This window comes from Oncorhynchus masou, chromosome 9 (genome assembly GCF_036934945.1).
Source record: "Oncorhynchus masou masou isolate Uvic2021 chromosome 9, UVic_Omas_1.1, whole genome shotgun sequence".
In the NCBI taxonomy this organism is placed as follows: domain Eukaryota; kingdom Metazoa; phylum Chordata; class Actinopteri; order Salmoniformes; family Salmonidae; genus Oncorhynchus; species Oncorhynchus masou.
Window position 1 is genome coordinate 91,788,889 of NC_088220.1, and position 16,117 is coordinate 91,805,005.

General features: G+C 44.7%; 1 protein-coding gene across 1 annotated transcript in view; it reads right to left on the reverse strand.

The window, feature by feature from the left end:
• LOC135546750 (contactin-5-like) overlaps positions 1-16,117 on the reverse strand; it is a 436,013-nt gene that overhangs the window by 320,996 nt on the left and 98,900 nt on the right. The window contains exon 4 of the mRNA XM_064975401.1: positions 14,941-15,036. Within this exon, the coding sequence (XP_064831473.1) occupies positions 14,941-15,036 (96 nt within the window). The remainder of the gene's footprint in view (positions 1-14,940; positions 15,037-16,117) is intronic.

Below are 16,117 nucleotides of genomic sequence, written 5' to 3' on the forward strand. Positions count from 1 at the left end.
GCCTAAAACCCTAAACAGCAGAAACCCAGCCTAAAACCCCAAACAGCAGAAACCCAGCCTAAAACCCCAAACAGCAGAAACCCAGCCTAAAATCCCAAACAGCAGAAACACAGCCTAAAATCTCAAACAGCAGAAACCCAGCCTAAAATCCCAAACAGCAGAAACCCAGCCTAAAACCCCAAACAGCTGAACCCCAGCCTAAAACCTAAACAGCAGAAACCCAGCCTAAAACCCCAAACAGCAGAAACCCAGCCTAAAACCCCAAACAGCAGAAACCCAGCCTAAAACCTAAACAGCAGAAACCCAGCCTAAACCCTAAACAGCAGAAACCCAGCCTAAAACCCTAAACATAAGAAACCCAGCCTAAAACCCTAAACAGCAGAAACCCAGCCTAAAACCTAAAGATCAGAAACCCAGCCTAAAACCTAAACAGCAGAAACACAGCCTAAAACCTAAAGATCAGAAACCCAGCCTAAAACCTAAACAGCAGAAACCCAGCCTAAAACCCCAAACAGCAGAAACCCAACCGAAAACCTAAACAGCAGAAACCCAGCCTAAACCCTAAACAGCAGAAACCCAGCCTAAAACCCCAAACAGCAGAAACCCAGCCTAAAACCCCAAACAGCAGAACCCAACCTAAAACCCCAAACAGCAGAAACACAGCCTAAAACCCCAAACAGCAGAAACCCAGCCTAAAACCCTAAACAGCAGAAACCCACCCTACAACCTAAAGATCAGAAACCCAGCCTAAAACCTAAACACCAGAAACCCAGCCTAAAACCTAAACAGCAGAAACCCAGCCTAATACCCTAAACAGCAGAAACCCAGCCTAATACCCTAAACAGCAGAAACCCAGCCTAAAACCCTAAACAGCAGAAACACAGCCTAAAACCCTAAACAGCAGAAACACAGCCTAAAACCTAAAGATCAGAAACCCAGCCTAAAACCTAAACAGCTGAAATGCCAGCCTAAAAACCCAAACAGCTGAAACCCAGTCTAAAACCTAAACAGCAGAAACCCAGCCTAAAACCCTAATCAGCAGAAAACCAGCCTAAAACCGCAAACAGCAGAAACCCAGGCTAAAACCCCAAACAGCTGAAACACAGCCTAAAACCTAAACAGCAGAAACCCAGCCTAAAACCCTAAACAGCAGAAACCCAGCCTAAAACCCTAAACAGCAGAAACACAGCCTAAAACCTAAACAGCAGAAACCCAGCCTAAAACCTAAACAGCAGAAACACAGCCTAAAACCCTAAACAGCAGAAACACAGCCTAAAACCTAAAGATCAGAAACCCAGCCTAAAACCTAAACAGCTGAAATGCCAGCCTAAAAACCCAAACAGCTGAAACCCAGTCTAAAACCCTAAACAGCAGAAACCCAGCCTAAAACCCTAAACAGCAGAAAACCAGCCTAAAATCTCAAACAGCAGAAACCCAATATGAAACCACAAACAGCAGAAACCCAGCCTAAAACCCCAAACAGCAGAAACCCAGGCTAAAACCCCAAACAGCTGAAACACAGCCTAAAACCTAAACAGCAGAAACCCAGCCTAAAACCCTAAACAGCAGAAACACAGCCTAAAACCTAAACAGCAGAAACCCAGCCTAAAACCTAAACAGCAGAAACCCAGCCTAAAACCTAAACAGCAGAAACACAGCCTAAAACCCTAAACAGCAGAAACACAGCCTAAAACCTAAAGATCAGAAACCCAGCCTAAAACCTAAACAGCTGAAATGCCAGCCTAAAAACCCAAACAGCTGAAACCCAGTCTAAAACCTAAACAGCAGAAACCCAGCCAAAAAACCCTAAACAGCAGAAACCTAGCCTAAAACCCTATACAGCAGAAACACAGACTAAAACCTAAACAGCAGAAACCCAGCCTAAAATCTCAAACAGCAGAAACCCAATCTGAAACCACAAACAGCAGAAACCCAGCCTAAAACCCCAAACAGCAGAAACCCAGGCTAAACCCCCAAACAACTGAAACCCAGCCTAAAACCCCAAACAGCTGAAACCCAGCCTAAAACCTAAACAGCAGAAACCCACCCTACAACCTAAAGATCAGAAACCCAGCCTAAACCCCTAAACAGCAGATACCCAGCCTAAAACCCTAAACAGCAGAAACACAGCCTAAAACCTAAACAGCAGAAACCCAGCCTAAAACCCTAAACAGCAGAAAACCAGACTAAAATCTCAAACAGCAGAAACCCAATATGAAACCACAAACAGCAGAAACCCAGCCTAAAACCCCAAACAGCAGAAACCCAGGCTAAAACCCCAAACAGCTGAAACACAGCCTAAAACCTAAACAGCAGAAACCCAGCCTAAAACCCTAAACAGCAGAAACACAGCCTAAAACCCTAAACAGCAGAAAACCAGCCTAAAATCTCAAACAGCAGAAACCCAATATGAAACCACAAACAGCAGAAACCCAGCCTAAAACCCCAAACAGCAGAAACCCAGGCTAAAACCCCAAACAGCTGAAACACAGCCTAAAACCTAAACAGCAGAAACCCAGCCTAAAACCCTAAACAGCAGAAACACAGCCTAAAACCTAAACAGCAGAAACCCAGCCTAAAACCTAAACAGCAGAAACCCAGCCTAAAACCTAAACAGCAGAAACACAGCCTAAAACCCTAAACAGCAGAAACACAGCCTAAAACCCCAAACAGCAGAAACCCAGCCTAAAACCCTAAACAGCAGAAACCCAGCCTAAAACCTAAACACCAGAAACCCAGCCTAAAACCTAAACAGCAGAAACCCAGCCTAAAACCCTAAACAGAAGAAACCCAGCCTAAAACCCCAAACAGCAGAAACCCAGCCTAAAACCCTAAACAGCAGAAACCCAGCCTAAAACCCTAAACAGAAGAAACCCAGCCTAAAACCCCAAACAGCAGAAACCCAGCCTAAAACCTAAACAGCAGAAACCCAGCCTAAAACCCTAAACAGCAGAAACCCAGCCTAAAACCCTAAACAGCAGAAACCCACCCTACAACCTAAAGATCAGAAACCCAGCCTAAAACCCTAAACAGCAGATACCCAGCCTAAAACCCTAAACAGCAGAAACACAGCCTAAAACCCTAAACAGCAGAAACACAGCCTAAAACCTAAAGATCAGAAACCCAGCCTAAAACCTAAACAGCTGAAATGCCAGCCTAAAAACCCAAACAGCTGAAACCCAGTCTAAAACCTAAACAGCAGAAACCCAGCCTAAAACCCTAAACAGCAGAAAACCAGCCTAAAACCCCAAACAGCAGAAACCCAGGCTAAAACCCCAAACAGCTGAAACACAGCCTAAAACCTAAACAGCAGAAACCCAGCCTAAAACCCTAAACAGCAGAAACCCAGCCTAAAACCCTAAACAGCAGAAACACAGCCTAAAACCTAAACAGCAGAAACCCAATATGAAACCACAAACAGCAGAAACCCAGCCTAAAACCCCAAACAGCAGAAACCCAGGCTAAAACCCCAAACAGCTGAAACACAGCCTAAAACCTAAACAGCAGAAACCCAGCCTAAAACCTAAACAGCAGAAACACAGCCTAAAACCCTAAACAGCAGAAACACAGCCTAAAACCTAAAGATCAGAAACCCAGCCTAAAACCTAAACAGCTGAAACCCAGTCTAAAACCTAAACAGCAGAAACCCAGCCAAAAAACCCTAAACAGCAGAAACCCAGCCTAAAACCCTAAACAGCAGAAACCCAGCCTAAAACCCTATACAGCAGAAACACAGACTAAAACCTAAACAGCAGAAACCCAGCCTAAAAACCTAAACAGCAGAAACCCAGCCTAAAACCCTAAACAGCAGAAACCCAGCCTAAAACCCTATACAGCAGAAACACAGACTAAAACCTAAACAGCAGAAACCCAGCCTAAAATCTCAAACAGCAGAAACCCAATCTGAAACCACAAACAGCAGAAACCCAGCCTAAAACCCCAAACAGCTGAAACCCAGGCTAAAACCCCAAACAACTGAAACCCAGCCTAAAACCTAAACAGCAGAAACACAGCCTAAAACCCTAAACAGCAGAAACACAGCCTAAAACCTAAAGATCAGAAACCCAGCCTAAAACCTAAACAGCTGAAACCCAGTCTAAAACCTAAACAGCAGAAACCCAGCCAAAAAACCCTAAACAGCAGAAACCCAGCCTAAAACCCTAAACAGCAGAAACCCAGCCTAAAACCCTATACAGCAGAAACACAGACTAAAACCTAAACAGCAGAAACCCAGCCTAAAAACCTAAACAGCAGAAACCCAGCCTAAAACCCTAAACAGCAGAAACCCAGCCTAAAACCCTATACAGCAGAAACACAGACTAAAACCTAAACAGCAGAAACCCAGCCTAAAATCTCAAACAGCAGAAACCCAATCTGAAACCACAAACAGCAGAAACCCAGCCTAAAACCCCAAACAGCTGAAACCCAGGCTAAAACCCCAAACAACTGAAACCCAGCCTAAAACCTAAACAGCAGAAACCCAGCCTAAAACCCTAAACAGCAGAAACACAGGCTGAAACCCCAAACAGCAAACAATGCAGATGTAGAAGCACTCATGCCTGTTTGCCCTTCCGACAATCCTACTCCATTTCTATACTCCTGTTCTGTGTTCCAAATGGCACCATATTCCCTATATACAGTAGTACACTACTTTTGAAAAGAGCCTTAAGGGGCCATAGTCAAAAGTCATACACTATGAAGGGAATATGATGCCATTTGGAACACACCCATTTTCTGAGTAAGTAAATAGGCTCTAACGGACAGGACATAATAGAAAATAATTTAGCTGATCTCATTTCACAACCTGGCAGGCCAAAGCATTGTTTAGCACAGATATGAACACTCAGAGTCATGAAGGAGAAGTCCAGCTGAACACTCAGAGCCATCAAGGAGAAGTCCTGCTGAACACTCAGAGCCATGAAGGAGAAGTCCAGCTGAACACTCAGAGCCATCATGGAGAAGTCCTGCTGAACACTCAGAGCCATGAAGGAGAAGTCCTGCTGAACACTCAGAGCCATGAAGGAGAAGTCCTGCTGAACACTCAGAGCCATGAAGGAGAAGTCCTGCTGAACACTCAGAGCCATGAAGGAGAAGTCCTGCTGAACACTCAGAGCCCTGAAGGAGAAGTCCTTCTGAACACTCAGAGCCATGAAGGAGAAGTCCTGCTGAACACTCAGAGCCATGAAGGAGAAGTCCTGCTGAACACTCAGAGCCATGAAGGAGAAGTCCTGCTGAACACTCAGAGCCATGAAGGAGAAGTCCTGCTGAACACTCAGAGCCCTGAAGGAGAAGTCCTTCTGAACACTCAGAGCCATGAAGGAGAAGTCCTGCTGAACACTCAGAGCCATGAAGGAGAAGTCCTTCTGAACACTCAGAGCCATGAAGGAGAAGTCCTGCTGAACACTCAGAGCCATGAAGGAGAAGTCCTGCTGAACACTCAGAGCCATGAAGGAGAAGTCTTTAGCTCTATAGACCTAGACGTTGACTTATTCATCATACTGTGTTCAAACTGTTTTCAATCTTTTTTTCTCTCAGTGAACATCTGTGCAGTGGCTGATTTCTCCCCTCTCCACCATGACATGCATTCTGGCATGGAGGTATAGAGGCATGGAGGGTGGAGGGGGGAGGAGAAAAGAGGAAAGAGAGAGTTGAGGAGAAGAGAGGAAGGGAGAGGAGAGCAGTAGTGTGTATTCATGGATTCCAAAAATAAAATAAAATAAACATTTAAAATAAACTATCTTTCGTCTCTCTGTGTTTCATCATTTTCCTTCAATTCACAAGAGGCTGAATGTATCCCACTGAAGAAAGCATCTGAGCAAAACAGCGCACCTCTCTCTTTAAGTGTGGCCCATCTATCTGATGTTGTCTGATCAAACATATTATGACCCTTTTTCCGCTGTAGCATTGAATGCAAGGGAAGCCAGCGAGCATTTGGCATCCCCTGATAAAAAAATATATAATAACAATAGCCAATCAACGTTGAGTTTAGGGTTGTTATGGTGACCGTATTACTGCCACACCAGCGGTCACAAGTCATGACCACAGTCAAATTCCACTTGACTGTTTAGTCACTGTAATCAGGCTTCTCCAATCTCTGATGCTGCTGATGGTAATTAGTAGCTTACCAAAAGGCTAACTGTCTGGTACTCAGAACTCAATTGTTCCACGAATTACTGACATCAATGCAAATGTAACCGAAAATCAAATCAAACACTTCATAAGAGCCCATGAGCTCATGTTTGCGCAAAATTTCTATAGGCTATGCAATTGCACAAGAAAACAGAGTGATGGCCTCTATTAAAAAGAGGAGGATCCCATCAGCGTTCTATAGGTTAGGCCTTCTTTATTTAATTCTCAACTTTCTTAATATTAAGCACATTGCTTTTCTTTACAACAGGAGTATAGCCTACCAGGCTGGCATGAAAATGAACCATGGCAAAAGCGTCCTCCATTCGCTATTTAAATGCAAAGATGAAAAGTAACTGGCATACACAGGCGGTGCGTGAGTTTCAAATTTGGGGAAGATAATTTTCTCAAAAAAAATGCACCATTATAATAAAACATTACGTGCATAATCACATTTGCAGTTACTTTAGATCATCAAGGACATCAACCACACAAGCCACGGCCTGTTCACACCGCTATCATCCAGAAGGCGAGGTCAGTAAGGTGCATCAAAGCTGGGACCGAGAGACTAAATGACAGCTTCTATCTCAAGGCCGTCAGACTTAAACATCCATCACTAGCACATTAGAGGCTGCTGCCTATATGCATAGACTAGGAATCACTGGCCACTTTAAGGAATGGAACACTAGTCACTTTAATAATGTTTACATATCTTGCATTACTCATCTCATATGTATATACTGTTTTCTACACTTCTACTGTATCTTAGTCACTTTAATAATGTTTACATATCTGGCATTACTCATCTCATATGTATATACTGTATTCTATACTTTGCTACAGTATCTTAGTCCGTTCCGCTCTGACATCACTCGCATGTACAGTTCAATAAATATTATGTGAACCCTTTGGAATTACCTGAATTTCTGCATAAACTGGTCATTCAGTTTGATCTGATCTTCATTTAAGTCACAACAATAAAATAACACAGTCCGCTAAAACTAAAAACACAAACAATTATACTTTTTCATGTCTTTATTGAACACACTGTGTAAACATTCACAGTGCAGGGTGGGAAAAGTTTGTTAACCCGAGGATCCTGACCCTCCTTTGGCAGCAATAACCTCAACCAAACTTTTTATGTAGTTGCGGATCAGACCTGCACAACAGTCCGGAGGAATTTTGGACCATTCCTCTTTACAAAACTGTTTCAGTTCAATACTATTCTTGGGATGTCTAGTGTTAACAGCTTTCTTGAGGTCATGCCACAGCATCTCAAATCGGGTTGATGTCAGGACTGGGCCACTCCAGAAGGTGTATTTTCTTCTGTTGAAGCCATTCTGTTGTTGATTTACTTCTGTGTTTTGTGTCATTGTCCTGTTGCATCACCCAACTTCTGTTGAGCTTCAATTGGCGGACAGATAGCCTTACATTCTCCTGCAAAATGTCTTGATAAAGTTGGGAAGTCATTTTTTCCATCGATGATCACAAGCTGTTCAGGCCCTGAGGCAGCAAAACAGCCCCAAACCATGATGCTCCCTCCACCATACTTTACAGTTGGGATGAGGTTTAGATGTTGGTGTGCTGTGCCTTTTTTTCTCCACACAGTGTTGTGTGTTCCTTCCAAACAACTCAACTTTTGTTTCATTTGTCCACAGAATATTTTGCCAGTAGCGTTGTGGAACATTCAGGTGCCCTTTTGCAAACTTCAGACAGTAATGTTTTTTTTGTACAGCGGTAGATTTTTCCGTGGTGTCCTCCCATGAACACTATTCTTAGTTAGTGTTTTACCTATCGTAGTTCCGTCAACAGAGATGTTAGCATGTTCCAGAGATTTGTGTGTCTTTAGCTGACACTCTAGGATTCTTCTTAACCTCATTGAGCATTCTGCGCTGTGCTCTTGCAGTCATCTTTGCAGGACGGCAACTCCTAGGGAGTTTAGCAACCGTGCTGAACTTTCTTCATTTACAGTGAGGGAAAAAAGTATTTGATCCCCTGCTGATTTTGTACATTTGCCCACTGACAACGAAATTATCAGTCTATGTGTTCTCGCACACTATTACACTCGACGGAACGACTTGATTGGTGTAGTGTCAACAACGCAGCCACTGCCAGCTAGCCTACAAAGTCAACAACGCAGCCACTGCCAGCTAGCCTACTCCAGCAGTACTGTATCATTTCAATCATTTTAGTCGATAAGATTCTTGCTACGTAAGCTTAACTTTCTGAACATTCGAGACGTGTAGTCCACTTGTCATTCCAATCTCCTTTGCATTAGCGTAGCCTCTTCTGTAGCCTGTCAACTATGTGTCTATCTATCCCTGTTCTCTCCTCTCTGCACAGACCATACAAACGCTCCACACCGCGTGGCCGCGGCCACCCTAATCTGGTGGTCCCAGCGCGCACGACCCACGTGGAGTTCCAGGTCTCCGGTAGCCTCTGGAACTGCCGATCTGCGGCCAACAAGGCAGACTTCATCTCAGCCTATGCCTCCCTCCAGTCCCTCGACTTCTTGGCACTGACGGAAACATGGATCACCACAGATAACACTGCTACTCCTACTGCTCTCTCTTCGTCCGCCCACGTGTTCTCGCACACCCCGAGAGCTTCTGGTCAGCGGGGTGGTGGCACCGGGATCCTCATCTCTCCCAAGTGGTCATTCTCTTCTTTCTCCCCTTACCCATCTGTCTATCGCCTCCTTTGAATTCCATGCTGTCACAGTTACCAGCCCTTTCAAGCTTAACATCCTTATCATTTATCGCCCTCCAGGTTCCCTCGGAGAGTTCATCAATGAGCTTGATGCCTTGATAAGCTCCTTTCCTGAGGACGGCTCACCTCTCACTGTCCTGGGCGTCTTTAACCTCCCCTCGTCTACCTTTGACTCATTCCTCTCTGCCTCCTTCTTTCCACTCCTCTCCTCTTTTGACCTCACCCTCTCACCTTCCCCCCCTACTCACAAGGCAGGCAATACGCTCGACCTCATCTTTACTAGAAGCTGTTCTTCCACTAACCTCATTGCAACTCCCCTCCAAGTCTCCGACCACTACCTTGTATCCTTTTCCCTCTCGCTCTCATCCAACACTTCCCACACTGCCCCTACTCCCCCTCCCCCCCTCCCCCTCTCTGCAGATGACTTCGTCAACCATTTTGAAAAGAAGGTCGACGACATCCGATCCTCGTTTGCTAAGTCAAACAACACCGCTGGTTCTGCTCACACTGCCCTACCCTGTGCTCTGACCTCTTTCTCCCCTCTCTCCAGATGAAATCTCGCTTCTTGTGACGGCCGGCCGCCCAACAACCTGCCCGCTCGACCCTATCCCCTCCTCTCTCCTCCAGACCATTTCCGGGGACCTTCTCCCTTACCTCACCTCGCTCATCAACTCATCCCTGACCGCTGGCTACGTCCCTTCCGTCTTCAAGAGAGCGAGAGTTGCACCCCTTCTGAAAAAACCTACACTCGATCCCTCCGATGTCAACAACTACAGACCAGTATCCCTTCTTTCTTTTCTCTCCAAAACTCTTGAAGGTGCCGTCCTTGGCCAGCTCTCCCGCTATCTCTCTCAGAATGACCTTCTTGATCCAAATCAGTCAGGTTTCAAGACTAGTCATTCAACTGAGACTGCTCTTCTCTGTATTACGGAGGCGCTCCGCACTGCTAAAGCTAACTTTCTCTCCTCTGCTCTCATCCTTCTAGACCTATCGGCTAGAGTTGGGCATCTCCGGCGCGGCCCACGCTTGGATTGCGTCCTACCTGACAGGTCGCTCCTACCAGGTGGCGTGGCGAGAATCTGTCTCCTCGCCACGCGCTCTCACCACTGGGGTCCCCCAGGGCTCTGTTCTAGGCCCTCTCCTATTCTCGCTATACACCAAGTCACTTGGCTCTGTCATCACCTCACATGGTCTCTCCTATCATTGCTATGCAGACGACACACAATTAATCTTCTCCTTTCCCCCTTCTGATAACCAGGTGGCGAATCACATCTCTGCATGTCTGGCAGACATATCAGTGTGGATGATGGATCACCACCTCAAGCTGAACCTCGACAAGACGGAGCTGCTCCTCCTCCCGGGGAAGGACTGCCCGTTCCATGATCTCGCCATCACGGTTGACAACTCCATTGTGTCCTCCTCCCAGAGCGCTAAGAACCTTGGCGTGATCCTGGACAACACCCTGTCGTTCTCAACTAACATCAAGGCGGTGGCCCGTTCCTGTAGGTTCATGCTCTACAACATCCGCAGAGTACGACCCTGCCTCACACAGGAAGCGGCGCAGGTCCTAATCCAGGCACTTGTCATCTCCCGTCTGGATTACTGCAACTCGCTGTTGGCTGGGCTCCCTGCCTGTGCCATTAAACCCCTACAACTCATCCAGAACGCCGTAGCCCGTCTGGTGTTCAACCTTCCCAAGTTCTCTCACGTCACCCCGCTCCTCCGCTCTCTCCACTGGCGTCCAGTTGAAGCTCGCATCCGCTACAAGACCATGGTGCTTGCCTACGGAGCTGTGAGGGGAACGGCACCCCAGTACCTCCAGGCTCTGATCAGGCCCTACACCCAAACAAGGGCACTGCGTTCATCCACCTCTGGCCTGCTCGCCTCCCTACCACTGAGGAAGTACAGTTCCCGCTCAGCCCAGTCAAAACTGTTCGCTGCTCTGGCCCCCCAATGGTGGAACAAACTCCCTCACGACGCCAGGACAGCGGAGTCAATCACCACCTTCCGGAGACACCTGAAACCCCACCTCTTCAAGGAATACCTAGGATAGGATAAAGTAATCCTTCTCACCCCCCCTTAAATTATTTAGATGCACTATTGTAAAGTGGCTGTTCCACTGGATGTCAGAAGGTGAATTCACCAATTTGTAAGTCGCTCTGGATAAGAGCGTCTGCTAAATGACTTAAATGTAATGTAAATGTAATGGTAGGTTTATTTGAACAGTGAGAGACAGAATAACAACAAAAAATCCAGAAAAATGCATGTCAAAAATGTTAGAAATTGATTTGTGTTTAATGAGGGAAATACATATTTGAACACTCTGCAAAACATGACTTAGTACTTGGTGGCAAAACCCTTGTTGGCAATCACAGAGGTCAGATGTTTCTTGTAGTTGGCCACCAGGTTTGCACACATCTCAGGAGGGATTTTGTCCCACTCCTCTTTGCAGATATTCTCCAAGTCATTAAGGTTTCGAGGCTGACGTTTGGCAACTCGAATCTTCAGCTCCCTCCACAGAGTTTCTGTGGGATTAATGGATTAAGGTTTGGAGACTGGCTAGGCCACTCCGGGACCTTAATGTGCTTCTTGTTGAGCCACTCCTTTGTTGACTTGGCCGTGTGTTTTGGGTCATTGTCATGCTGGAATACCCATCCACCACCCATTATTAATGCCTTGATTTGACGGTACATGGCCCCGTTCATTGTCCCTTTGATGCGGTGAAGTTGTCCTGTCCCCTTAGCAGAAAAATACACCCAAAGCATAATGTATCCACCTACATGTTTGGCGATGGGGATGGTTTTCTGGGGTCATAGGCAGCATTCCTCCTCCTCCAAACACGGTGAGTTGATGTCAAACAGCTCCATTTTGGTCTCATCTGACCACAACACTTTCACCCAGTTGTCCTCTGAATCATTCAGATGTTCATTGGCAAACTTCAGATGGGCATGTATACTGTATGTGCTTTCTTGAGCAGGGGGACATTGCGGGCACTGCAGGATTTCAGTCCTTCACGGCGTAGTGTGTTACCAATTGTTTTCTTGGTGACTAGGGTCCCAGCTGCCTTGAGATCATTGACAAGATCCTCCCTTGTAGTTCTGGGCTGATTCCTCACCGTTCTCATGATCATTGCAACTCCACGAGGTGAGATCTTGCATGGAGCCCCAGGCCGAGGGAGATTGACAGTTATTTTGTGTTTCTTCCATTTGCGAATAATCGCCCCAACTGTTGTCACCTTCTCACCAAGCTGCTTGGCGATGGTCTTGTCGCCCATTCCAGCCTTGTGTAGGTTTACAATCTTGTCCCTGACATCCTTGGAGAGCTCTTAGGTTTTTGCCATGGTGGAGAGTTTGGAATCAGATTGATTGATTGCTTCTGTGGACTGGTGTCTTTTATACATGGTAACAAGCTGAGATTAGAAGCACTCCCTTTAAGAGCGTGCTCCTAATCTCAGCTCGTTACCTGTATAAAAGACACCTGGGAGCCAGAAATCTTTGATTGAGAGGGGGGTCAAATACTTATTTCCCTCATTAAAATGCAAATCAATTCATAGCATTTTTGACATGCGCTTATCTGGATTTTGTTGTTGTTGTTCTGTCTCTCACTGTTCAAATAAACCTACCATTACAATTATAGACTGATCATTTCTTTGTCAGTGGGCAAAAATCAGCAGGGGTTCAAATCCTTTTTTCCCTCATTTTTATAGACCATTTGTCTTACTGTGGACTGATGGACATCATGGCATTTAGATATACTTTTGTAAGCCTTTCCATCTTTATGTAAGTCATCCATTCTAAATCTTAGGTCTTCTGAGATCTCTTTTGGAGAAGTCGTTAGCCTAGGGGTTCACATGCTTTTTTCAGCCTACACTGAATGTTTAAATGATGTATTCAATATAGACAAGAAAAATATAATACTTTGTGTGTTATTAGTTTAAGCACACTGTGTTTGTCTATTGTTTTGACTTAGATGAATATCAGATCAAATTTTATGACCAATTTATGCAGAAATCCAGGTAATTCCAAAGGGCTAACATACTTTTTCTTGCCACTGTATATAGTGTTAATTCATTCCTACTTATATTTGTGTGTATTTTGTATATGTTGTGTTATCTGTTAGATATTACTTGTTAAAACTAACACTAAAAGTGTATGACAGAGTCATAGACCGTCATGAAAGTTAGGAGGATGGATTTGGCATTTCTCTATAAGTACGGTGTCAACATTTTGTTTTCTACTTGCACTCACAGACACACACACATAAATCAGTCCCTTGGACAGCCACATCATTTGATTGGACTAAATAATTTTTGGTATATTTAAGTTGTCACTCTATTAAACTAAGCATAAGTGATTTGATGATGTTGAAATGTTTAAGTTGAAATGGTGCTGGCAGCTCCTGTTTTCTAAATCAATAGTTGTTTAGTAAAAAAAAATGGAAACATTAACTTGCTTGACCATGCTGTAGGTCATGTAACTGTTTGTTACATACAATATGCTTTGTGGACTCCACCGGAGAGATGTTGCTCTCTGGTTTTGTGATGAAAAAAAGGCGTGGTTGAATTTATTCTGCCACTGTGTCCTCTTATTGTATTGGCCTTAGGCCTATATATCACAGTGTCAAGGCATATGAACTAACAGGTTATAATATGGCTTTTTTTCCTGGCTTAGCTTCCCCAGTGATTTTCCCCACACACTGCTACTGGAGGAGGAAAAGGAGAGGAGAGGATATAACGAATAGAGGAAGAGAAGAGGAACAGACAGGAAAGGACGGGAAAGGAAGTGCGGAGGAAGAGAAGTGGAGAGGAAGAGGGAGAGGGAGAGGAGATGAAGAGGGAGAAGAGAGGAAAAGGGAGAGGAGAGGAAAAGGTGAGGAAGAGGGAGAAGAGAGGAGATGAGGAGAAGAGGAAAATAGAGGAGAGGAAGAGAAGAGGGAGATGAAGAATGATAGAAGAGGAAGAGAAGAAGCCGAAGAGGAAGAGGAGAGGACGAGAAGAGAGGAAGAGGGAGAGTAAGAGGAGAGGAGAAAAAAATCAAAAAATGGATCAACCCTTAAAACAATGTTGATTAATTATAATCCACATGATCATTCACCTTTCCTGTTTCTGCAGGATTATTTTCCTATTGTACCAAACTGGCTCAAATGAAGATCCTCCATCAGTATATGGCTGATTAAAGCAGTATGTGATAATGAAGATATTTTGTAACAATAGACATGCACCTGCATCATCTGCCTGTTTGGGATGCTGAGGCTTAATAATCATACCTGGTGAATGAGTGGGTGAAGTATACATGAGCAGGGTTAGGGGTTAGGGTCTCATCTAGTGAATGAGGGGGTGGAGTATACATGAGCAGGGTTAGGGGTTAGGGGTCAGGGGCCAGGGTCTCATCTGGTGAATGTGGTTGAGGGGTATACATAAGGGGGGTCAGGGTCTTACCTTGTGAATGAGGGGGTGGAGTATACATGAGAAGGGTTAGGGGTCAGTGGTCGGGGTCTTACCTGGTGAATGAGGGGTGGAGTATACATGAGAAGGGTTAGGGGTCAGGGGTCAGGGTCTTACCTTGTGAATGAGGGGTGGAGTATACATGAGAAGGGTTAGGGGTTAGGGGTCAGGGTCTTACCTGGTGAATGAGGGGTGGAGTATACATGAGAAGGGTCAGGGGTCAGGGTCTTACCTTGTGAATGAGGGGTGGAGTATACATGAGAAGGGTTAGGGGTCAGGGGTCAGGGTCTTACCTGGTGAATGAGGGGGTGGAGTATACATTTATTCTTTTATTTTTTTATTTTACCAGGCAAGTCAATTAAGAACAAATTCTTATTTTCAATGACGGCCTAGGAACAGTGGGTTAACTGCCTGTTCAGGGGCAGAACGACAGATTTGAACCTTGTCAGCTCGGGGATTCGAACTTGCAACCTTTCGGTTACTAGTCCAACGCTCTAACCACTAGGCTACCCTGCCGCATGAGAAGGGTTAGGGGTCAGTGGTCAGGGTCTTACCTGGTGAATTTTTATTTTTTATTTTACCTTTATTTTACTAGGCAAGTCAGTTAAGAACAAATGAGGGGGTGGAGTATACATGAGAAGGGTCAGTGGTCAGGGTCTTACCTGGTGAATGAGGGGGTGGAGTACACATGAGCACCACTCCTTGTCCTTCCCTTACAGACACGCCTCCTCTCGTCCTCACACTGAATGACCCCAGATCTGCAACATACAGCATTTACAGTTGCCAGACTATAATGTACACACAGTTACAAGACTATTCTGTACACACAGTTACCAGACTATTCTGTACACACAGTTACCAGACTATTTTGTACACACAGTTACCAGACTATAATGTACAAACAGTAACCAGACTATTCTGTACACACAGTTACCAGACTATAATGTACACACAGTTACCAGACTATAATGTAAACACAGTTACCAGACTATAATGTACACACAGTTACCAGACTATAATGTACACACAGTTACCAGACAATTCTGTACAAACAGTTACCAGACAATAATGTACACACAGTTACCAGACTATAATGTACACACAGTTACCAGACTATTCTGTACACACAGTTACCAGACTATTCTGTACACACAGTTACCAGACTATTCTGTACAAACAGTTACCAGACTATTCTGTACACACAGTTACCAGACTATTCTGTACAAACAGTTACCAGACTATTCTGTACAAACAGTTACCAGACTATTCTGTACACACAGTTACCAGACAATTTTGTACAAACAGTTAGCAGACAATAATGTACACACAGTTACCAGACTATAATGTACACACAGTTACCAGACTATTCTGTACACACAGTTACCAGACTATAATGTACACACAGTTACCAGACTATTCTGTACAAACAGTTACCAGACTATTCTGTACACACGGTTACCAGACTATAATGTACACACAGTTACCAGACTATAATGTACACACGGTTACCAGACTATTCTGTACACACAGTTACCAGACTATTCTGTACAAACAGTTACCAGACTATTCTGTACACACAGTTACCAGACTATTCTGTACACACAGTTACCAGACTATAATGTACACACAGTTACCAGACTATAATGTAAACACAGTTACCAGACTATAATGTACACACAGTTACCAGACTATAATGTACACACAGTTACCAGACTATAATGTACACACAGTTACCAGACAATTCTGTACAAACAGTTACCAGACAATAATGTACACACAGTTACCAGACTATTCTGTACACACAGTTACCAGACTATAATGTACACACAGTTACCAGAC